Genomic DNA, 26,373 nt, shown 5'->3' on the forward strand with positions numbered 1-26,373 from the left:
TTAATTTCAAAAATGTTTTATTTTCAACATTGTAGTACAAACATGGGTAATCAAATACATACGCGATTATCTCTTATACACTTACATATATCATTTCACTGTGACGAACCGCTAACAAAGGACAGGATTCGCTTCTTGCGTTTGAGTACGTGATTGACGTTAAGTGTTAGCACTTAAACAAAATTATTATCAACTGATCCCACAAATTATTTTTCGATGATGTTAAAACAATTATCACAATCATATATGGTGCTACGTTCATTTTTGTGTAAATGTACATCAGTGTAAACTTAATGATATTATCAACTAATACTTTATTTTCTCCTCCTCCCTCTCAGAAGGGAATATAAATTAAATACATTTGTAATATTTTATAAAGATATATTTTTTGTGTAATAAAAATAAATACGAAGTAGTGATTCATTCACTGAAAACATTTTTTTAGACGAATTATTTTGCCAATAAAAAATCAGGGACAAACTAGATTGCTTTCGCAGTCAGTTATTCTGTGTATTTTTGTGTGTGAGTGTGTCTTTTACTTTTATACAAATTTTATTGAAATTATATACGAATGCCGATCGAGTTAATCCTGATAGAAATTTCGGAACGTATATCATATTTAAAATTAAATCATCGATTCGCAGCGATTATGTCTGATTATCATGTGCACATTTCTCTTTAATAACAATCGAATTTGGTGACAAAAATATAGGATGTCCCAGTCTGAATAGTCGAATGATTTATTTCGAAAAGAAAAAAGTTTTCTTTAATAATTCCCAAAAGAATTGAGTTAAAACTGAAATCTTTTTCCACACAGAAGAATTATACAATAATTTGCTCCTTTTTTTATGCCTTTTTTAAAATATAGGCTCAAATTACTTTATGAAAAACACTTGGCATGTTAGACTAGAAAAAATTAATTAGTAGATTGTCATATATAATAAGTAATCTTCGTGATTGAATTGCATTTGCGATTTTAAGGATGAAATAAATTTATTTTTCTAACAACAATCAGTTTTCTATCAAATATTTAATTATATTTGGATAATATGTATGACTTCATGACTAACTAATCAATTTGGCAAAATCTAAAATATATGATAAAAATTCAACAATTTTCTCATTTTTTAAAAATAAACTTGTTTGTTTCTTGCACTTAAAAATCTTTGCAATTTGTTTTTTTTTATTCTTTCCCGTTTCTTTGAATTAAAAGTTAATAAAAATAATAAAACTTTGTACACGCGCGCATGTGTAAATTTATTACAATTTATTTTATTACGATAAACAATATTTACATAAATTCAATTAAAAAATAGAATATTCGTGACTAGCATTCAGAAATTATATCTGAATGATAAAATTTTAATGTATGTATATCTGTTTCACCGAAGTACATCTTGTACATTTTTTTTAACTTTAAAAATGCTATCTATACCCGAGATAAGTATATTCACATTATTTTTTTTCTCGGTCCGCTAATATACATATATCAAAAAGATTTCAATCTTTCAATAATACTTTGATTAAAAAAAAAAAAAAAAAGAATTCGAAAAAACCAATTTTAAAAAGTATAAGTTACTTATAACATTTATTATAAATTAGATAATAAATTATCTCAATATAATTTTTGCGCATTTTTTTCATTTATATCAACATAACATATACAACTCAGAAATACATATATGATTACAATCGATGGAAAAAATCTATAGAAAAAAAATTTCTACAGTTAATCTTTTTATCTATTTCTCTAATTTTTAAATAAACTGTGTGCAATATTGTATGTCCAATACTATGCAAATATCTAGTCTAAAAACATAATTTATATAATAATATAATTATATAATATAAAAATTTTTATACGCAAAATTATATATTTAATAGTGATCATAAGAATATGTACAAATGTTGTACTCTGGATACAGTTTTATACTTTGGCATGTGAAAGAGAAGATGCATTTTACATGTATCAAGCATGTGTAATATCAATCAAAGTCACAACAAACTTTGGTCAAAAAGCTCGATCCTTCGAAACGAAAAGCTACCAGCTTTTACAAGCAAAAATTTATTTTGCTTACAAGATATGCCCTAGGAATCGCATTTTAAAACTTCATTACATTAGTTAATCGGAAAACCTAAAGCAAAATATATACAATGGATGTCGGGATATTCTGTAGAACGCTCAATTTGTAATATTTCGTTTTTTACTTTTTGATGCGAGACGGGTCTAATATCGCAGCTGTCTGTTTATCAATAATATCACATTTTGCTAGAAGAAATATATATATATATATATATATTCGAAAGCAATCGTTCTTCGCGGCGCGTCGACATCGAAAGTTATAAATATATAAAAAACATTTGATACATACATCTACTGCTGTCCTTTAATCCTTTAACACGCAAGCTCGCAAGAGAACTTTTTTTTCGTAACAGGGAGAAAAATCTTGCATAGATCTTCCTGATCCTCGATAGTGCCATAACTAGCCTGCGTTGTGCCCAGTGCAAGCTCAACATTTTGCGGTCCCCCCTCCCAAACACCTACAATAAAAAAATTGAATTTCTGAATTGAAAAGGACGTTTGTTATACAAAGAAATATTTTTTCATAAATTTTTTCAAAAATAAAAAATTTTTTAAAAACTTTTATCGAGGACACCAAACGACTCTCTCTAGTTACAGCACTGATCTTCGGGGAAAGGTCATCCGGATAAAATAAAGATACACTCTTTCAAGGATTCACCATGAGCGTCGAGTTGGACACCCGTAAGATTTTTAGTCTGTAGAAAGAAATTCGCCCATTTTGAGCTCTCCGAGCCCAGTCATTAAACATATACATAATTTTGTAGATAATAGAGGTAATATTAAAAAAAAAAATAGTTTTGGATCTTCAAACCCCCGCCGGAAGTAATTCTGACCTCCTAATGATGTTATTTATTCGTTTGATAGCTCATTATCAGAGCTGTTTAAGGCTCCTGGGTCCTCGCCGTGGCCATGTTAAATTATGACGTCAGAGGCGAGAAAGCACACGCTGAAAATTCTTAGATGCCATTTTTAAATGAAACGATATTTCGATAAAACACTATTTCAGATGAGAGACTTTAGCACACTTTTAAAATCTCGAAAATTATTCTTTTCCCTTGATAGTCAATTAACAACCGTAAAATGATGGTGATATCAGACTTTGTCATGCGGAATAATTGCGCATGTGTATAGATCAGACGGACTGGGCCTCATATTACAGATTACAGTCATTTTACAGCTGTTGATTGATTATAAAGGAAAAAGGATAGTTTTCGAGATATTTTAAGAGTGTGCTAAAGCCATCTGAAGTGCTGTTTTATCGAAATATCTTTTTATTTCGAAATGGTATCTAAGAATTTATAGCGTGTGTTTTCTCGCCTCTGACATCACAATTCCAACATAGTCGGCGAGGAGTCAGGAGCCTTAAGATAACAAATACGTCATTACTGTGTTCAGAAGGTATCTGTATATCTTTTGAAAAATATTTAGCATATCCTAGATATCAAATAACCGACATGATATGGGAACAACAACCTATGGTCTATGGTACGAGCACCATTTTTACGTTCACGGCACCTCCATAACGAGGTAGACCCAAAAAGAAATCTTTAGAAAAGGATGAATACAAAAACGAATTCTGGCAGTCATGTTCAACTATAAAATAAAAAATCATCAGTTTATTGCAAGCGTGGAAGCATCGTGTAAGCATAGATAACAAAATGAATACACTTTATACACCAACATTGATGACGTCCTAACATTGACCGGCGGATGTTTTAGACAATCCTCTCATGCATGATGCTCTACAATTTGGTATATGTCTCATTTCTGAACTCGAAGGGCCCAAAAACCCCCATAAAAATAGGCGAAGTTCTTTGACATACCCCTTGGTCCTTCCCGGGACCAAGGGGATCTATTGAAGGTTTTTCTCACGTAAAAAAAAAGAGGGAAACTCGGGGATATATCGGAACTGACAGACTTGTGCAAGCCCGAGTTAACTCGGGCAACGCTTTATTTTATATCATGAAAAAAAAAATTTTTTTGTCATTTTGTTGCAAAAAAGAAAATGTGCGTTAATGGGTTAATCACGTAATCATCAATGAAAACTTGAGAACGCGCTCCCTTTCGCTCGAGCTGCGAACGTGCCGCATTTGGTAGCAAACTCAAATTTTGCTATTATTCGTCTAAATCTCCCGTTCATTTTAAAAATCACATTCCATTATTACAGTTAGCTTCGACATATTGCAGCCTTCAAGGGCTCCTGCTTGACACTGAATGTGCTGCGGTTTTCCTACGATTAATTTAAATAACTATAATTAACTTTTAAAATCCGTCGCGTCAACTGCGATTAAATAAATTTTTATTTCTTTTTATCAACATATATTATTTGTTAGAATTATAATTTATAAAATTTTAATTAATCAAAGTAGAATTAAGGGACGATTGCATTAAAATTAACGCTATTCACGTGTAATTTGAAATTAACTTGAATTAATTTGCATCAATTTAAATTAATTCGATTTATATATAAAATTAATTTAGATTACCCGAGAAAAAAATATCCATATATAATCAAGTATAAATATACATACATAATTACATATAAAATATATCTATATATGTTTTCTTTTTCTTGCATAATCTTTATCGTATCTAGAAAAAATAAAAAAAATTGACAAATAATTAGAATAATTTTTGCATTTTTTTTAGAAAAACTAAAATTTAAAATAAGAAAAAAATTGCTCAAATATAATTATATATAAATTTATATATGATTATACATATATAGGCAAATATTTTCTAATTTTATCAACTTTTATTTTTTCCAAAATAAGAAATGCGGAAATTATATGCAGATAAACTATATATGTATGTATATATAAGATTAATTAAACTTAAACATAATTTAATTTAAATTCATTTAGAACAACTAACAATAAGTTAACAATTATCTTAATTAAAATTAACTAAATTTAACGTAATTAAAAAAATTTTTCCCGTTAATTTATTATTAACTCGAATTATGTATAATTACTGTTACATTAATTCACTAAGCCTGTTAATGCAACTATGATCTTTAAAATGTGTTTATAAAATAAGACGCTCACGCTCCCTTAAAACTAGAATTTCCTTGCAAGTAACATCATACATTCGTGTGTTGTATGTGTGTGTTTTTTTTTGTATGACCTTATGACGTAAATATGTTCGTTATAAAATTTTATGATAAATTTTTACATTAGTATATATTATACATTCCCTCGTCCTCTCTTCCCATAACCTTGATGTTGACATATAAAAATCATGACTTTGAATGGTTTTTAAAAGGTGTTTAGTTAGCGATTGGAGTTTATAAAAAAGTTATTAACAAGTATAAGTATGCATGCAAAGCGAGATCTAAACGTATTGTTAGATTGACATGAAAAATTCAATGTTGTCACATATGTGTAATTTATATATAGGTATTATTATCCATACACACATGTGCATTTTTTACAGATATACTTATATCTTTATATATAATATTAAAAAATGTTGCAACAAAACTGTATAATTATATAGACCTCATTTCGCATTGAAATTCACAGGGTGATGTATAAAATGAACTTTGTTCTGTGGATTTTCATAGATTTTTTATTCACAAAAGAATACTCAAACAAAGTTGAACTTTTTATTTGTTAATAACTTTTTACGAAACAATCAAACAATCGACGGTTGAAATTAAGATCATCGGAGAGAGAAAGGGTACACTAATATAAAGATTCACCAATCTTATTAATCCTGCTTTATATATATACATATACCTCCCTTTATACTGTGAGGTATTGTGGCGCCCTCTTATTAACTATACACACATACCTTGCAAACTCCACACAGGACTCGCTTAGTCCCTTGGACGATTTCGTTAATGTTAATAGTAATGGTATTGCAAAAACTACTTGATGAATATTGAGTACAAAATTTGTCCATGTACGGGTATGTATGTGTGTGTTTTGTAAATGTATCTGTGCATATATGTATACAATATATATACTCCATTCAACGAGAGAACGTGCATCAGTCTGCGCATAAACGGGCAAAATAGGGAAAGATACCGGTCTAATACTTCAGGAACCTGATGTCATTCATTGTAGGCACCTTAAACCATATAGTATATGGAATGCGCATTGCGCCCTATCTTTCCAATGTTCGGTTGTTGTCGAGTTATGCGGAAGAGATAGAGATTGTTTGACCATGTGTGTGACCAAAAAATTGACCCCTCGAGGGCCAATGTAGCCAATCACATGCTGTTTTAGACTATCTTTGTCTCTCAATTCGGCAACAGCCCCCCACCACTAACGTGCCGTTCAGATACTATAATGGGTGCGTTCGGTTTGGGCGCTTACACGCTTAAAGCGCTTTTAAGCGTTATTCACATCGTTCGCTTTGGAGTTGTAAGCGCTCACAGATCGACTAATGACGTCATCGTGACGTCATAACTTCTGCTCACAAACGCTTATTCCTGCGAGGTAGGGCAGCGTGAGCGTAAGCGCTTACGTTTATTTCGGAACGCATTGTTAGCGCATGGTATCAGTGAATTTGGCTTATGACAAGCATTATGATAGAAAGTTTTTTTAAAAGATGCGGAAACCGACCGCGTGTACATAATATATGAAACGGCAGATGAAGTAAAGCGTATATTTGCGCAAATATAATTAACTTATCGCCTGCCATCTTGATGCGCTTATAGTCGCTTACAATAGCCAAAACGAACGGTATTCCTAACTGTTGTGTAAGCGCTCAGATACCAAACCGAACGATTGAAAACAGCGCTTATAAGCATGAGCGCCCAAACCGAACGCACCCCTAACTGTGTTCAGATTCCTTACTCCGAGTAGAAATATTAACCCGAGTGCGTTCAGATAGCACCCGAATAAGTATTTTTTGACTCGATAGACTGCGTTCAGATCGGTGGGTTGAAGTAAACGAGTTAACTCTAGAATCGAATTCTCAACCTGCCATTTTTTGCGGATCAAAAAATTACTCAACGTATTTTGGCGGCAAGCTTGACAAGTCTTGTTGAAAATGATACATTCAAGCCGAAACGTGACTGATTGTGAGATCACTGAGATAAATGTAGAAACGGACCTGACTCGCCACTACTTCAAATTAATTAATTAATAAAAAAAAATATAATAATATAATTAATAAAATACAATTATTAATTAATTAAATTAATTAATTCTTCCTACTCGTTACTACTTTCCAGCGTCTCACTGAACAATAATCTGAACAGTTGTTCACTCGCATAAATAACCGTAAAAATAGTATTTCTTCGACTATCCATCTTTGTTTATCTCCCACCACTTTATCTAACACAAAAAGTAACTTGGACCGTTCAGAACCACAGTCTTACTCGGAGTAAACTGGTCGGGTTAGAGTCGAAACTCTAAACAATTTAACCCCAGTCGTTGGGTTGGGAATCTGAACACACCCCTATATGGTAGACACTGACAAGTTAAATAAGCAGTGAAGGAAAGTGAAGGGAAAACCTGCCCAAAACGGAATTTTCGTCCGATCTGATGCATGTTCTCTTGTTGAATGGAGTACATATACGAGGGCAGTTCGATAAGTCAGTGACTTTTACAAGATATGGCACTCAAATCGCAATCTAATTTTATTTCTGATATTTACCATCTTATTTAAGTATACACACCAAGTTTCAAGTAGATCTGTCAAATAGAAATTTTTTGACAGCGTTCTAAAGCGGATAAGTTTGTGTTTTTTGCTAAAATGGAAAAAAGTGAATTTCGTGTGCTAATAAAACATTACTTTTTGCGTGGAAAAACCATTAAGGAAACTGAAGAAAAGCTAAAAAAGTATTATGGGGACTCTGCTCCGTCGCATGGAATGGTTCACAAGTGGTTCACTGAATTTCGTTGTGACGGAGCAGAGTCCCTATAATACTTTTTTAGCTTTTCTTCAGTTTCCTTAATGGTTTTTCCACGCAAAAAGTAATGTTTTATTAGCACACGAAATTCACTTTTTTCCATTTTAGCAAAAAACACAAACTTATCCGCTTTAGAACGCTGTCAAAAAATTTCTATTTGACAGATCTACTTGAAACTTGGTGTGTATACTTAAATAAGATGGTAAATATCAGAAATAAAATTAGATTGCGATTTGAGTACCATATCTTGTAAAAGTCACTGACTTATCGAACTGCACTCGTATATACGAATTTACCAAACAAGGAAAAAAAAAGTATAATTCAAGCGATTAGGCGCTTCTTAAACCAAATTTAATCGTATCTACTTGTCCTTCCAAGTAATATATAAATCAATTAATGAATCACTTTTCGATATGAGAAAAATTTTTCTTTGGAAGATCTATTGCTGTACTAATGCCACATTATGTAAGCTCTAGCGAATATCAAAAGATGAAAATTGGTCGGAATAAATCTCTATTTTGAAAAAGCTTGGAATTTAATTATATATATTTTTAAGCGTAACAGTCCAATTAAAATCATAATAAAATATAATTAAAACTCACAAAAGATTTTAAAAAATATATAAAAATAAACAGAACGTTACGATATCTTGCATGATCCAATGAATGTCAATAAACAATTATTGCACGATGCTTCAAACTTGTTTGAGCACAAGAATAAACGCGTGATTACTTTAACTTGCGTAACTGCGTTAAAAAATATCTATATTTTGCATAGTATTAATATGTTTCTTTCATTTCCATCAAACATTAATTAGTCTTCAATTGATAATTTAAATGTGATGAAATAATAAAATATTCGAATTGTGTCGCAATTTTAGCTTTTTTCCTTTCTTAACTATTTATATATTGCGCCAAAATTACTTTTAGTTACATACAATATTTCCTCGTTAACAGAGACTTTCCTCTTTATTAATAAGAACAAAGATATTTCTCCCTCTTTTTTGTGTAAGTTTGCCCGATTATTTGTCGAACGCTGTTTAACTTTTTTATTTCACCGCTAGAGTGCAGAGCAATCACTTTACATAGCTTTTTCAAAGTTTTAAGTTTTTTTAAAAATTTACCTCGTTATTGAAACACTTTATAGAAAAATATATGTATATGATAATTTATGAAACAGTAAAATACTTTTTGAAAGTTAAACAAGTTTGCTGCTTTATTAACAAAAAAAACAATATATCCTGCGTAACTTTCTGTTAATGAGGTAATATTGTAAGAGTTTTTAACAATTTTTATAATCGAGATAACTTTCATAGTTTTACATAACTAAATTTGTAGAAAGAAAGAAAAAAGTTTAAAAAGAATTTGCAAAATGTAATTCGCATTATTAGGTTTTTATATGTTATTTATTTAGTTGGCCTTCTTTATTAGCAGTCTAAATTAACTAAATCGATTTTAAATATATATACATATATATATATATACATATATATATATATGTATATATTGAATGATATATTTTCTCCGCTAATCGAATTTAATTAAAAGTAAGCAATTCAAGAAACTTGAATTCTTCAATATTACAAAATCGGACATTAATTTAATTATGTAAACTTAAATGAAAAATGCAAATATGGCACGCAAGAAGTTTTTATCCGACCACTGTGGTTTTTTTTATATATTTATATATTTATATATGTACTTATAAGTGTACGTATATAAACAAATATTGTGCGTTGTTTATATTAATCTTGCCATTATAGTTAATAAAAAGGAACTAAGAGTTAGAAGTGACTATACAGAATTTCTTTACGCTCAGCTTGGTTGTGCGTCTCTCTTTGCCACTGAAATTGTACTACATAAAACCGGTAACAAAGACGTAATCATCAAGCGATATTTGATAAGAGATCAAAAAATGGTTTCTTCGCAAATTTTTTTGTTTCTTTTTTTCTTGTTAACCATTTCGACTAAAGATTATTCCGCAAATAACTTTACTTTATTGATTATCGATTTAGCTGCAACGCAAACTGCACAAAATTGCATTTATTTCTCTCTAAAAAAACAAAATATAATTCTTACGATATTTCCATAGACATAATACATATAAACTGCGTTGTACGATTACAAGTTCTGCATCAAAATTAAGAAAAGAAAAGAAGTTTGAAAGACTTGACTCTTCTTTTTCAGAAATAATAGAAAAAGTCATAGATATCTATTAGCAATGCTAACGATTGAAAAAGAAGGCTAAAAATGAAGATGAAAATTGATAATTAACTTTCTGCCTCAAAATAACACTTTAAAGAATAGGAAAAGAGATACGAAACAATGCAAGAAATGAAATTAGAGCTTTGAGTACTGATGTTAAGCATATTTTTTAATAATATAATTCTTGGGAATAATGTTAATATTCTCGGGAATGTTAAATTGTCCTTATACTTAATAATAAACGCGAAAAGAAGAATATAATGGGAAATAAGCCAAACTAGCCTGGAAGAAGAATCGGAAGAAATTATTTCTCTGCTATATGATTTCTTTAATCAACCCTCTTATTTAAAAGTGAAAATGGTAGAAAAAGGAAGATCATGTTAGACAACTAGCGTCCTCTTGCGTGAGATACGACTCCCAAAAGCTTTTCGCCATAAGTCTTATCTATTGGGTGATCAAGAACAATAAGCTGAGTCCGACTCAGAAGAGATTCCTGCGGGAAGTTTGCGACGAGGATTGCTACAATTTTGTCCTGCAAAAGATCCTAATTGATCCTAAACCTTCATTATTCAAGATCAATCCGTTCATCATTTGACGGATAGCGAGCCTTATCATTATCTTATCGTCAACTTCTGACCGGATTCTTGATTGATGCGACTCCGTTCATCGGGATAATATTCATATAAATTCTGTTTAATATTGAATTTTTCATGGCTAGTTTATGTTAGAATCTTGCTTTGTGTAAAACTTTATTTATTACTAATTTTTTAGCAAACAACAATGGTGGCTAAAATCTTTTGGGGATTACTCAGGGTGATCATGACAATATATGTACGTCAAGATCAGTCATCAGAGCTGGCTCCCCTTTTGTCAATATTTGCCAAAGAAATATTGCTCACCTTATGTAATAAAATATTCTCTTCTAAATTATATTTCTATATATAATAAAAAAACATTTGCTATTTTTTTACACCAAAAGCAAATTATCAGAAGCTATATTCCTAGCTTCTTGTACAATGTCTTGAAAAAATTAATATACAGGGTGTTCCATTTTAATTTATACAGCAAAATATTTCGGAAACTAAGCTTTATCGAAAAAAATGTTTCAAACCAAAGGTGTAAGGTTTCAAAAGGGACAATATCGTGATCTAGATACGCCTCTGGTGATGTTTTTCAAAGTCCTTTAAAGGTCAACATAGTTTTCTTAAACGGAACTACCCTACTTTTTTACATAAATTGATTCCTCGTAATATTTGACATAAGAAGTTATAAGGGTATGACGGTCAAAAAGAGTAGTTTACGAGATATTTTCTACTTTAATTTAACATAATCTTACATAACTATAAAATATCTCGTAAAATTCATTTTCCGATGATCTTATCTCAATACTTTTATGCATAAAATAATGAGAGAAATCAATTGTAAAGAAAACATAATTGTTCCCAAGAAAAAGTATGTAAATTGCAACTAGCAGCTCTTATTATTTTGTGCATAAAAGTATTGAGGTAAGATAATCGGAAAATGAATATTTTACGAAATATTTTATAGTTATGTAAGATTTTATGTTAAATTAAAGTAGAAAATATCTCGTAAAATATTCATTTTTAGTTGATAGTGCAACTGAATATTTTACGAGATATTTCATAGTTTATGTAAGATTATGTCAAACTAAAGTATAAAATATCTTATAAACCATTCATTTTTGGGCATCCTATCCTAATAATTTCTTATGCCGAATATTACGGGGAATTAATTTATTTTAAAAAAAATAGTTTTGTTTAAGAAAACTGTGTAAAAAGAATAAAAGTACAGCCAAAATTGAATAGTTTAGAGATTTTATACTTTAATCTTTAATTTCATATAATTTTACATACATTATGAAATATCTCATATGATTTATCTCATAAAATATTCATTTTTTATTTATTTTATCTCAATACTTTTATGCACAAAATAATAAGAGAAATTAATTGATGTAAAGAAAGCAGATAGTTGTTTTTAAGAAAAAATATGTAGTTGCTCGTTTCAACTTACTCAAATTAAGATGATTTTGACTTCATTGTGATCTTGTTTTAATGAAAATTTTTTTTAAATTACATTTTTTCATAGTTGATGTCAAGGCGTAAATTTAAAATGGTATAAATAAACTCTTCATGAATCTATAATTTATAATTCTCAATTGAGCAATCTCTCCGTGATGTACATCGGATAATGCGAATGCTGGCGGCTAAATCAAACTTCAAGAATTTGTAATTTAGAAACAAAAAAGGATTTATTTATATTATTTTGAAACTCAATCTCGACATCAGCTATACAAGTATGCAATAAAAAAAATAGGCTCTTATTTAAAAATTTTAGTCACCTTGAATTTGAATTAACCTTGGTAGTGCCACTTAAGATCGAATTGTGCAACAAAATATATATTTTTAACTCTCAAAACTCTCTTTTATCTGAAACATTTTCTTCGAAAATAAATTTTTAAAAATATTTTACTATTCTCTTACTTATATACCCTGTATACACACGCACACGCACATGTTCCTTTATGATATATTTGTTAAGAAATTATTTGATCCAAATGTTCTTCCCTAACATATTATTTTTCATCACTCTAATCCTATATCTCACAAAGAACACTATTCGTCTCTTCAATTTCGATGAATTTTGGATATATTGATAGTCAAAATAAGAGACACGTATTTTTTCTTATTTATCTCCAATTGCCATTAAAGGAATAAAACACATAGAAAACAATTGGTTCTTATATTTCTGAGCGAATATCATCGAAACAGTAAAATATATGAAAAAAATGTGTTTGTGTATTTTTTTCAGCAATAATGTAATTAATTTTAGCATCGCGGAAAAGAGGCAACAATACTTGCGAGAATCGACTTAACATGCCTTTTTTAGAAAGGGATGTTTCAACCTTTTAATGGTAATTAGAGAATAAATAAAAAAATATAGCAAATATTGACAAAAAGAAATTTAACTCCGATGACTTTGACCTTGACATATGTTGACAAGGTAATCACCTTGAGTAAACTTACTTTAGCTAAACGAGGAGCGCTATAAATACTGACATAACATACGCAAGAATGCAGCAAAACACTACATTTCACCATGTTAATTCCAAAAAATGAAGATAGAATTAATAAATGGAACGTCACCAGAAATTTTTTATATATGATTGTCATACTTTTGAATGGATCTAAAGTCATCTGTTCACAAAATAGTGTCAATATTTCATAGATCATACGAAACCAATCGAAGATGACCCTTTTTGTTAATTCTTAATGAACATTTTTTACATGCCAGGAATATAGACATTATAAATATGGCTCGAAGGAATTTTGTGTATATATTGTTTGCATACCACTACAATTGTACATACATATACAAGATGCAGCCAATAGAATGTTTTTATCATCTCGGCACCTTGTTCTCTTAAAACATACTATGCTAAAAAAATCGGAACTTGGCTCAGGAATAATCTAAATCATGTTATTGTCTACCAGTATATTCATGTGCCACTACAGCTGAAATTGCTGTCAAGTGCGGTCTCTTTTTTTGTAACAGACATCTTCAAACACGAATTTTTTACAACGGAAAATACAAAAGAGGAATAGGCGTCTCAATCTGAAACAGGAAATTCAAAGATGTTGAATGTTTATGAAGAAGTTCAGCTGAGAAGAACATCTCGAGACCAAATGGAAACCATGAATAGCAAGTTCATTCTGCCTGTTCAGATTATCTCACCATCAAAATTGAAATCAAGAACACAAAATTCAAAGACTAGAAGAGCTCAAGTTCGGGTTAGGGTGATGGGAGAGCTGATAAGTAGCTTTGGAGTGATGCAGGGCCTCAAACAAGGACGACCTAGTACCAACTCTCTTCAACTTAGTTTTGGAAAAGGTTATACGCGGCACCTTAGTTGACGTTAACACAACAATACTCCAAAAATCGCAACAGATCACGGGGTATGCGGACGATCTTAACATACTAGGAAAGTCAATTCCATCAATCAAGGAAGCATTTGGAAATGCCGCGAAAGAGGTGAGTCTGAAAGTGACCGAAGACAAAACCAAATTACTGATGCAAACCAGAAAACAAAGAGTCAGATTGGGACAGAACGTCACTCTTGACAAATACAACTTTGAAGTGGTAAAGGAATTTACTTACTTAGGATCAGAGGTCAATATAAGCAATGATGAATCCAGCGAGATCACAAAAGAGAATATCTGCAGCGAACCGCACCTTTTTGTCAATAAACCAGTCGAGGAACATTCACAGAGAAACTAAACGTCTTTACAAAACTCTCATCCGCACTGTAGTGTCCTATAGAAGCGAAGCATGGACGATAAAAACGGCGGACAGGTTGGACAGTTTCGAAAGAAAAATGCTGCGCAGAATTTATGGACCTGTAAACGAGGACGAGCGCTGGAGAATAAGACTCAACCACGAGCTACATGACTTGTATAAAGAACCTAGACTTTCAGTAGTTCACATCAAGCTGATGAGACTCGGGTGGGCAGGACATGTTCAAAGAATGCCAAACATGCGAGTACCAAAAAAGGCGGCCCTAACTTTGCAGCTAGGAGGGAAACGACCTGTCGTCAAGACTGTGATGGAAGGAGGGTGTTGCCAGGGATGCCAGAGAATGGTTGAATGTTGGAAACAGGAAAAGTGCGTCGGGAAACCGGGAAGAGTGAAAGAGAAGAATAGAAGAGGCCAGGGCTCGATTTGAGCTGTAGCGCCATCGAAAAAGAAAAAGAAGAGCTCATAGCACACAAGTTCCCCTTACAAAATGAATCTAAAGGTTTTTTAAAAAAATCCATCCTGAGGGCAGCAGTGTCCCTGAAGAGATATCTCAATAAAAAGAAAACTCCCAAGAAAATTGCTTGCACTTCCAAAAAAATCTATGCAAAAATAAAGGATCAAAATCGAAGAAATCAAAATTTAAGAATTCATCCAAAGTGAGTTCAGTGTGCAAAATGTCATAAATGGGCACATAAAGAGTGTGCTCACTCACAGATTATTTTGAGACTACAATATATCTAAAATTCTTCAAACACGGAGAGGGACATTTGGATAGTGTTTTTTGTCAGTTTTCGGACAGATATATCGCACACTTATATATTGGTGAACTGGATAAAGAGTTATAGTTGTAGGCTTATAAAAGTCTGTCATAGAACTATTCTATTTTATAAGCCTTTTCTTTATATAATCCTGTATCCGATATTGAGCGCTACTTTTAAAAATGCAAAATGATATAATATGTATAGATAATATTGCAATTTTCTGTAACTCTTCTTTTCTATTGAGTAACCAATTGCGAATAAAATAAGTCACTAGTACACTCAAAGAATATATTTAATAATTAGAGCTTCTTTTGCAAATGTGGCAGATTTTTATGTATTGATTTCAATATATAATGTAATTTTTGAATATATGATTTATATACGAAACCATTGAGAATTTGTCTAACAGAGAAACATACCGAAGTGTCCTTTTTGCATTTAAATAGACATTGAATATATTATAGAAGAATACAAAAAGAACATATATTTTTTTATAGCACATTCTCACGTATTTAGGGATTGAAACAATTCAAAGATAATTAGATAATGTGATTTTGAATATCGGTGAAACAATGAAAAATGTTTCTTATAATGCTCTTTATAACATTTAGATTTTTCAAAATATCTCCACACCAGGCATTTTTTGAATTTGGTTTTTTTTATAACCTAAAAATTAAAGAGCCTCTTTCCGCCAAACTTTGATAATATGACTTTTCGAAATCGCGCATTTTAGCAATTAAACTTTACAGATGGCGCTTTGTATTTATGCTGCACCATATTTGACAATATACAGTTTATTTTATATTATATTCTACATTGTGTAGAATAAATAGAAAATCATCTTAGAAATATTGAATAATTATTCTCTTATTTATTTATATATTTTTCTATTCAATTTATTAAATAATATGATATATATTATGTATACAATTGTATGGAATATGGAAAAGAACAAGCTGTCAAGAGAATAAAGTATTGTGCGATAAAAATTATGCAGCATAATTAACATAGCACCATCTCTAGAATTCATTTACAAAAATACGATTTCGGAAAATCATATATGAATTTTGATGAAATATTTTTTAATTTTTGTGCTTATAAAAATTCAAAATTTATAAAATTTCTAGTATAAAGTGGGAATATTTTTAAAAAATATCACATTTTTCGAAAAATTTAAATGTATATAAAAAACATTATAGAAACCATAAAACTTTTGTTAGAAATATTTTTATTATTTTATTTCATTGTTTCACCTATATTCTTGCTCAAAATCATATCGAGTTACTTTTGAAAGATTGTTTCAATCTCTTAATACATGAAAATCTTATAAAAAATATGATTCTTATTTTGAATTGTTCTATAATATATTCAAAGCCTATCAAAATCGAAGAGGGAACACTTCCATATGTGTCTTTGTAAGAAACTGTTTCTTTTAGGTTTGAAATATTCGAAGCAGATTCAAGATTATTACAAGTTTTATATTCTGTTTTAAGATCTTGTATAGATTAGTTCTTTCATATTTTTTTCAAAAGTCATCTTTTTATATTAACAAAACATTAACAAAACTATTTAATTTAAAAGATTCAAAAATTGCCCTAATTGGCCTGCAAAACCACTTTTTGCGTTAATTTTGTTTTAGGAAAAACAAGCTTCGCCTCTGCCTGAAAATATTTAGTAACTACCTAAGTACTATTCTTTCCAATAAGAGTTTATATTCAATTTTACATAAAAAAGAAAGCAAAATTAGAAACACTTAAGTTTATATGGATATTCAGCCATTGTGGGATCCTAAATAATGGGCTGGCATATTAAAAAAATAAAAAAAGCCACTATGCAGAGTATTAATATCTAAATAAAGACATCCCAAAGAAAAATCTTTGGAAAAATAAAATTTATATAAAGATTAATATCTCTCACTGGTGTCACAGAATACGGTTGAGTACTATGGCACATTTTATTTTAATAATTTTTTTTACAAAAAAAATTGACTAAAGCTATTGTAAAAAACATTACAATTTTTTTGTCAACGCTAATTGAGTCCTAATTAATTGATTTAGAATCAGAAATCACATACATTTTAGAGACTATATTAAAAATATATAAACATCCAAATTTAATTATTAAATCTACGGCTACGATGTTTCTAAAAATTCTCAATAAAAATTAATTTTATAAGCTATTTTTGTCTGGTTTTAAAGCTCTGAATAAATTGTTATTTAATTTATTCTTTTTCTTAAAAATAATATTCTTTTATTTCCCACACAATTTGTGTGATCTTTTTTCTATTGTTTTTGCATTAAAAAATATAAATTTAAAAACCTCACTATATATATATTTCAGTTTAGTATAATTAACAAATAGTAAATTAATTCTAAATTATCTCCAAAGATTAAGCGTTTTTATTTTATATGTTATTTGTAAATGCGTGCGTGTGTGTATTGTCTTTCTCTTCATTTAATCGATAAGATTTTTAATCTGATAATTTTAATATAATCGCTGCATACATGAATCTAGGCCTGTATTTAATAAATGTTATTTTTGTAAATTAAACATTACTGAAAAAATTATAATTTTAAAAATAATAAGTGCTTTTAAGTAAATTTTAATTGTTATATTGTTATTCACATAATAAAGAAAAACATTAAGGTTCTTGTGTCCTCGCCGGGGCCATGTTGGATTGTGACGTTAAAGGCGAGAAAGCACATGCTGAAAATTCTTAGATGCCATTTTTAAATGAAAAGATATTTCGATGAAACATTACTTTAGAGGGCTTTAGCACACTTTTAAAATATCTCTCGAAAACTATTTTTTTTTCCTTGACAGTCAATCAACAACCGTAAAATGACTGTGATATCAGACTTTGTCATGCGGAATGATTGCGCATGTGCAAAGACTAGACCTCATATTAAGGTCATTTTACAGCTGTTGATTAATTATAAAAGGAAAAGGATAATTTTTTGTGATTTCACATTTTAAGAGTGCTAAAGCCATGAAGTGCTGTTTCATCGAAATATCTTTTTATTTGAAAATGGCATCTAAGAATTTTTAGCGTGTGTTTTTTCGCCTCTGACGTCACAATTCCAACATGATCGGCGAGTAGCCAGTAGCCTTAATGTATCTTATAAAAAATTTCTCAGAGAATCAGTAAGTATTTTTTGTAAAATTTCTCTTCAATCTGTAAGTAATGGGATATAGTTATATTCAGACGATATGAGATATATAAATGATGTAGATAAAGCTGAATAGAAGTGGCCTCTTAAGATTAAAGCTCATACCCTATGTAAAAAAAAAAAAAAAAAACTTATATCGTGCAATCTATACTTATTATGTCTATGGTTATCTCAGTATGTCTCTCTGTTATATCAGCATAGCAAAACGGATATTGCAATACGCAGTATTGCACAGCTTCTATTGATATAGAATAAATTATATTTTTTTTCCTCGACAATCAATCAGGTAACTTGAGACGACCATAACTTGCAGCTTTAAATATACACGAAAATTTTTCTACTTTCAAGTTTAATCACAATACTTACTTTACGAATCGACACGCCATAAATCGACTAAATCAAAATCACAGGCGCAAAATCGTTAATCAGACGTCACATACGACGATGATAATATAAAATTAATTTCTGCATATAAATAAAAACTTAATCATAAATTAAATTTCAGAGTGCATCAGCAATAATTTAATTAAATCATTGATTTTAATTTCTTCTCGTATTATTTAATAACAAATTAAATTCTAGTGCGTTTTTATTAATTTAAAAAAATTAAATTAATTCTTGCAAACTTAATAAAAATAGATTTTTACATATAAGCAAATAATCATTTAAGCTCTACAAAATAAATTACTGTGCATTAGTAATGTAGTCACGAATTATTCATATACATTCATATTCTCTCAGATACATTATCCCCCCCCCCCTTCCCCCCAAAACTAAATCAAATTAATCGACATATTAAAATTGCACATTGACAGAAATTGAATTCATTCAATATAAATTTAAATATATACGTTTGTGAATTTTTTACATGAAAATTTAATTAAGTTTTCAATTATCTATATGTGTGTGTGTGTGTGTGTGTGTGTTTATATATATACAGGGTGTCCCATGACTCGAGGTCTATACATTAAGGGCGTGTTATTGAAGCCATTTAAAGATAAAATTGTTTAATAAACATATATCCGTAAATGCTTCCTAACAGAACTACAACCATTGAAAATTAATGTAAATATTTAAAAAAAAAGAAAAAAAAAACATTTAACTTGTTTATTTAGAAATGTATTACAAATTCTGTTCAAAATTATCTCCTACAGATGCAAAGTCTTATTCTATGTAAAAGTGATTTAACAGCTCACTTCATCACGCCAGGAGAATTTCTTATTTGCGTTGCCGCATCCATAATTCTGTTCACAAGTTTATATTGCGAGATTATTCTGCATAAATTATTAATATGAGAAAATATAAGCAATACCAGACTGATAGAAAATGTTTCAAATATTCATATAAACTTTCAATGGTTGTAATTCTGTTAAAAAGCATTTACGGACATATGTTTATTAAACAATTTCAATTCTAAACGACTTCAATAACACGCCTTTGATGTATGGACCTCGAGTCATGGGATACCCTGTATATATATGTATATATATGTACACACACACATATATATATTTGTATATTAACATCAGGGGCAACATTTGGTGCAGGTATGTCTTTGCACAAAGAGCAAAGTGGAAGAGGAAAAAATCACACGGCTGTACCTCACGATAGACCCTGCGGCGTGAAGCAGATCTTCTCCAGTTCGCCAGTTGATGAACTGACTGGTGATTCAGCTCGGTCATCCTGCTCTTGGGCCGCTAGCTGTTCGCTGTAGTAATGGGGTGTACTGAGATAGTCGATGAGTCGCCGGGGTAACGGCAAAGTCGGGATCAAATCTCTGCGCACCATCTTCAGGATGACGAATCTGCAGGTGTGCTGCAGACTCTGTACCTGCTTGAATCGCGACACCGGATGGAGCAGCTGCACTCGCATCGGACCCAAAACTGGCCGCCGATGCAGGAAGAAGAGATACCGACCGCTGCGCGAATGCTCGACCGCGTTCTCGATAAAGTCAACAATGGTATGTGACTTGAACTTTGTGCAGCTACCGAAACTGAAGTTACCTGCATATTCGTAAGAGATGAATTTGATTAAAACGTATGTCATACAACAATATCGCGAATTCTGCAGCTATATATATAGTATGAAACTTACCCTGGTCATGCTCTATCCTTACGTGTCGCACGCAACTGTTAAGTCTGAATGACAAGGAAAAAATGTAATGATCGTCGCTACTGTCCCGTACGATGAACGAACCATCCGGCTCGTTGGATAGTATCTTCTCCGCCGCCTCGCCGGATATAGGTCCCCAGTACCATCCATACTATTTTGGAAAAAGAAAATGACAGTATTAATATCAGCTGATTCTTATATCATAAGCTTTTTCGAGAAAAGGAAAGATATTGGAACTCTATCAGAACTCAAATCCTCTTATTATTAGTAAACAATGCTTCAGTTCCTTTAGAACTATCAACCCTCTTTCTCTCGGTTCACACAGAATTCTGAGGAAACGTTGATTAAATCCACTTCTGAAATCCATAAGCCTTTCTCGAGCAGAGGAAAAATATCAAAGCCCTACCTGGACACAAGGATCCTAGGATCTTTTCTCTCAGTAGGCAGTTACTCTGCCATTGAGCCACTCATCATTCCAAGTATCATCGTATATTCTCTCTACATACACAGTCTGTTATAGAAGTAAGTGTACTGATAAAAAATAAAATACAAGGAGACAATTTTTTGTTATTATTATTATTATTTCTTATTCAAAATATATCTCTTCCAAGTCTATACAACGTTGGAAGTGGTCATATAAAATTTTTCAAAGCACTTCTGAAACTTGTTTTCCGTAATTGTGTTCAAAATGTCGGTCGAAACTTCTTGTATATTTGGTACCGTGTCGTAACGCTTTTTTTTTTATGGCCATGTTTAGTTTAAGAATAGCCAGAAGTCGCAGGGAGCTAAATCTGACAAATATGAGGTAGTCATTACGAACACTACGATGCCTTTCTTGTCCAGGAAGTCGCATAAAATTTTTTATTTGTGCGCCGGAGCATTATCGAAGCAGTAGTGACCAAGATCTTGTTCTCATTGTCAATATTCTAGTCGAACTCGACGAATCCTGCCCCACAGACAATTGAGAATACCGAAATAGTATTATATTTAGGGTTACTAGATAAAGGTTCAAGCTTCAAAATGAATATATGCATAAGTGACGTTTCATATAAAAAGAGAAAAATCTAGTACACTTATTTTTATAGCAGACTGTGTATTCTCTACGAAGTCTTTGATGATAAAAAAAATATATATATACGTACATCCTTGACTTTTTCGATACTGGCGGCAAAGTCCATATTCGTGTCCTCCGCGGTATCTTCTTCGAGTCGCGCGGCAGGTGACGAAACTTGCTGCTGCACCAAATTCGGAGATTCGCACTTGGGTGCCATTGCTGTGAGAGCCTCTTCCGCCTGCTCGACATTCGCCTGGCTGTTACTCTTGGGGAGAGGTGGCAACGCTCGCTTGAAGAATGGCAACTTTTGCGCGGTCGGTTCCATCTCGGATGGAGCGGTGTTGTTGTTATTCGCGTGTTGATCGGAATCGACGCTCTCCTCCTCCTCGACGATCTCAGCCTGAACGATGCTGTTGCTGCGCTTCTCCACGAAATGATCCGGCGAGCCCAGTCGCCGAAACCGGAAGATATTGCAGAGTGTTTGCTTGAGATTTAAAGAGAAATTACGTTGACTCTTCTTCATCTTCTCCCGCTCGGACTCGCTTTTCTCCTTGTGCGACTCATCGCGCGCCTTCTTATGCCTGATGCTGACGAACGCGTTCCTTTTATGCTTCTTTGCGTTATTAGAATTATTGTTATGATTGTTATTATTGTTGTTATGATGATGAATCATCATTCCGTTACTGGCGCTCTTGTTGGACACCGGGGTATCCGTGGACGAATCCGTATGCACATTACTGTTATACCTATTATTAGACATTAAATATTATATTTATAATATTAAATATTATTATCTATTATAAAATATTAAGAGTTTAGGTACCATAGTGGTATTATTTATACTAATAATTTAATTATTTATACTAATAATTTAATTATTTATACTAATAATTTAATTTTGGCTTTATAGGTCGAGTTTTTTTTTCACCTAATAATTATTGTTAACATTAATGATCATGCAATATACAGGGTGTCCAGTTTTAGTCGATCACCCCCAAAAACTTTTATTTTTGATTGTACAGTAAAATTGTTTCAAACAAAAGTTATTTGATTTAAAGGGGGATAGAAAATGACGCTACTTATTTCTTTTCTTAAGGACGCTTTTCAAGGTCATTTGAAGATTATTTGTTTTTTTAAATGGAACTACTATAATTTTTTTTATATAAATCGATTCCTCGTAATTTTTGGCATAAAAAGTTATAAGGGTAAGATAGCCAAAAAATGAATAGTTTACAAATTTTTATATTTAAATTTTGATTGTACACTCTGTATAAAAAATTGTTTTTTGAAAATCCTGAAGGGACCAATAAATGCCCTCATCTACTTTCCTCCTTTGATAATAATTACAAACTACTTTGACTTAGAATATTCAGAAGCGAGCAAACGTTCAAAGCTTGTTATTAAAAAAAAAAATGTTGATCTTATCAGATAGAAATTATTACACTTACCTATTATTATTTATACTAAGGGGTTTGGTTGTCGCGGCAAGGTGTACCGGTGTATGTCCCAGTAGCGGCGTCTTGTCCCGCTTGATCTTGTTCTCGCTGGAGTCGCTCGAGCTGGAATATAATGTCTGCAAATATTGTCGCACCTCGTGCAGAGTCATGTGAATCGGCTCGCCGATATTGTGCGCGTGTCCGTTTGACGTTTTGATATTGTGACGGCCGGAAGTGCCTGGTACGCTGTGTCGTTTGCCACCGCCGCTACAGGGGTTGCCCTCGTTGCAGCAGACATCGGCCAGTAAACGTTGGGACTTGATGACGTGGGTGATGGCGCGGGATTTGCCGCAGTAGTGGCGTGCTTGCTGAATGTGGGCCTCCAGCTCGCTTTGCGAGCTCGCGGAAACGTTTCGCCGTCTCTTGCGATGATGCCGGTGCCGTTTCGGCCTCTGCGGGGTCCGCAGATCGTGCAGCGGTCGTACCATGTCGATAGGCACCGTGTAGATATCCGAATCGAACGGCACATTGTACATATCGCTGATTTCACTGGTGGTCAACACGTCGTGCGACATGGCGGACGTGATGAAGCTGCTGTCGTCGGCCTTGTGACCAAGACCGGAGGTATTTATGGAATTATGCGAACTGGACAGCCTTGACGAGGCCAAGGAGCAGCGCGAGTTCGGCCGATTCAGCGTATTGTACGGAGTGATGGCGATGGTGGCGGCACCCTGGCATACTGGTGGCGTCATTAGGTCCCATATGCATTTAGAATTGATCTGTTGGGCCCGTGTTATCACGGAAATCGGATTCGCAGCGGGCGCGATTCTTCCTTCCGGCCAGGAAATGCGACAAGAAATCACCAGGGCCTCCTCTATCGCAGCTTGCACTAGATTCTCGGCGTAATCGTCGACCCAGCACGGCATTCTATGTCTCATCAATCGCGCATAATTCACGATTGGCGTCGACAGGGATTCCGAGTCCGGTGGCGACGGACTGTCTTGAAATTCCGGCGGCGGTTTGATCGCCACGTCGACCACCTCGACTTCCAATTTGCCGTCCGCATCATTCCAGCCTGGACCCTTCTTCAACGTGTTGAAATTCTCGCCGCACATACCGTCCGAATAATCGAAAGAATCTTGTGATAGAGACTTACTTTCTATGTCACTTTCTTGCATCTGTAAAATTTGGATTTTATTTCAAGAGTTTTGTACACATAAAATCGAGAAAGTAAATTCAGTGCTATATGGAATTCTAGATCTCTGTAAAATCATGGACTCATAATCAAACTTTTTTAGTCACTTGCAGAGCTCGAGTTTTTCGTGTTTTGACTGGCTGTAAGTGTCCATTATTTAGTTTTAAACCTATTACATTTATTGTTCAGCAGGTCATAAGCTATGATATATGAGAAAACCAGTTCATTTTACTGATATCTAATTTTGTAGAGAATTAGTGCAGGGTTCTTTGTAATTTAAAACAATAGAGAAAAATGCATAGAAATATTACCTCCATTGCAAGATGAGCTCGAACAGAATCGCTGGATATTGAACCTCCTAGGCCACTGCTACCAAGATCACTGAGAGGCCCAGCACTTAGTGAACATGATGGCGGTGAGTCCATTTCAGATTTCGTACGCTTCAACTGTATGTATTGGAAATGCCTAAAGTAGCCAGAATTTTTGACATTTCCATATTACTCTCTAAAATTTAACATATATACATTCGTTACGATGCTGAAATATATCTTTACAAAGACTGTTGTTGCTAAATGGCTGACCTGAAGAAAAGTATCATAGGCAATATATAACTGCCTTATGATTTTTATATTTATATATTGACTTGTACTTTGCGCATGGTCCATTATGAATAAGAAATTACAATGACATTCTAAAGTGACATAGCTGACAACCCTGCAACAAAAAAACACAATGATAGCACCATTTGTTTCAATTCCAAGCGAATGTAGAAATATGCGTAAAATGATATTGTAGTATCTTAAAAATGTATCATAATTTCAGACGCGAATCATGAAAGTCTAAGCTTTTATTATTTTGCATACGAGATAAACAACACTTTAACTTTCAACTCTATAAATCTTTAATATATATATATATATGTGTGTGTGTGTGGATATATATATGTGTATATATACATATATATATATATATACACACACATACATCAGCAACTATATAAGCAAATATACAAGAAACTTTACATCTTTTTAAAAAAATACATAAAAAATCTTTTATAAATATATGAATACAAATTTTTCGCCATTTATTCTGGGAAGTTAACATCTCTAACCAAGTCTATCGACTCAACGATAAACGTAACGAAAAACAAGCAAGGGCAAAATATAAAGTGCTAGAAAAAAATTTAGGCCTCGAATGCATATAATAAACCAACCGGAGTACAAAGTATCACCGAGCAGAGGGTTCAACAAGAATTAATGTAAAAAGATTTGACAGGGGAATCGTGTTTCGAGATTCGCATCTCTTCGTTTCTGTTCAGGGGAGAAACTTTTCTAACGTATGGGGAGAGTGACAAGTAAACGACGCGACACGACAGCTGATTACCTATGCGCTGAATTGGCCGCGACGCGTTTGCGATCAGAATCTCGCTGACGTCGTCGTGCGAAGACACGCTACTCATGATTGTCGCATGACGCGCGCGAGGCTCATGCCGGGGACCAATCGATATTTGTGAGACAACGCGGAGGCTCCGCGGCGGAGCAGCCTCGCCTTATATCATCTCGTACCATGATCGGTTAATGATCGGTTGGTTGGGTTCTGATGCCTAGAGTCACGCCTAGCTTCTAGCATCCAATGAGTACACGTCACCCTTAGGCTGGGTCCACAATAGGTGATTTAAGCCACAGTATACTTACATCACCGACGAGAATACTATTAAAGACGGCCAGCCTTACGGGATTTAACGTGACCGCCAAGTGGGCCCGTCATACGGTCTTTCAATTTACTAATTATAGAGTTTATATACAACATAATTAATAATTAAGTATATATATATATTTATACATATATGTATACAGGATGAGTCATTTTAATCGACGTACGCAGTTATCTCGTAAGGTTAGCAATATGGCAAAAAGTGTTGTTATACAAAAGTTGTAGGGTTCAGAGAAGGACACTTGAGGGTGACCTTAACTTTGACCTTGAAGTTAAACTTAGGGGTCATTTCAAGGTCAACTTGTTTTTTAAAATGGAAACCCCTATTTTTTATTTCAGAAATGGAAAAAGCAGAAAATTTTACGTTCGAAAATGCTATGTCATGTTATGGGGTCAAATTAATCCCAGGGGTTATTTTAAAGTCAACATAATTTTTTTATGGAATCGTCGATTAAAATGGAC

At 32.5% G+C, this 26,373-nt stretch overlaps 1 protein-coding gene across 3 annotated transcripts; it reads right to left on the reverse strand.

Moving 5' to 3' along the window:
* On the reverse strand, window positions 1-25,751 carry LOC145933381 (uncharacterized). Of its 3 annotated transcripts, XR_014424847.1 has the most exons (9): window positions 25,582-25,751; window positions 24,780-24,912; window positions 24,510-24,702; window positions 23,016-24,181; window positions 21,656-22,313; window positions 20,496-20,664; window positions 20,003-20,404; window positions 2,373-2,541; window positions 1-2,269 (listed from the first exon to the last, which is right to left on the reverse strand). XR_014424847.1 is itself a non-coding variant. In XM_083033033.1 (8 exons), the coding sequence occupies exons 3-7, from the start codon at window positions 24,621-24,623 to the stop codon at window positions 20,004-20,006; spliced, it is 2,508 nt and encodes an 835-aa protein (XP_082889159.1). In that variant the 5' UTR covers window positions 24,624-24,702; window positions 24,780-24,912; window positions 25,582-25,751; the 3' UTR covers window positions 1-2,541; window position 20,003. The 3 variants fall into 3 exon arrangements, 2 of the variants coding, with proteins under 2 accessions (XP_082889159.1, XP_082889160.1); XM_083033033.1 differs by having other exon boundaries at window positions 1-2,541; XM_083033034.1 differs by lacking the exon at window positions 25,582-25,751 and adding an exon at window positions 25,412-25,562 and having other exon boundaries at window positions 1-2,541.
* Between the last annotated feature and the right edge of the window lie 622 nt (window positions 25,752-26,373).

The sequence above is a fragment of the Prenolepis imparis genome, unplaced genomic scaffold (genome assembly GCF_030444845.1).
Source record: "Prenolepis imparis isolate NDT839.2.m4 unplaced genomic scaffold, iyPreImpa1.0 SCAF_3, whole genome shotgun sequence".
Lineage (NCBI taxonomy): Eukaryota > Metazoa > Arthropoda > Insecta > Hymenoptera > Formicidae > Prenolepis > Prenolepis imparis.

What these genes read in the sequence shown, in the direction of transcription:
- LOC145933381 (XM_083033033.1), bottom strand. Translation starts at nt 24,623, where the DNA reads ATGGACTCACCGCCATCATGTTCACTAAGTGCTGGGCCTCTCAGTGAT. An exon ending in CTTAGTATAAATAATAATAG is followed by an intron (nt 22,314 to 23,015) that starts GTAAGTGTAATA and finishes GTCTAATAATAG; the next exon opens with GTATAACAGTAATGTGCATA. An exon ending in GTATCGAAAAAGTCAAGGAT is followed by an intron (nt 20,665 to 21,655) that starts GTACGTATATAT and finishes TTTCCAAAATAG; the next exon opens with TATGGATGGTACTGGGGACC.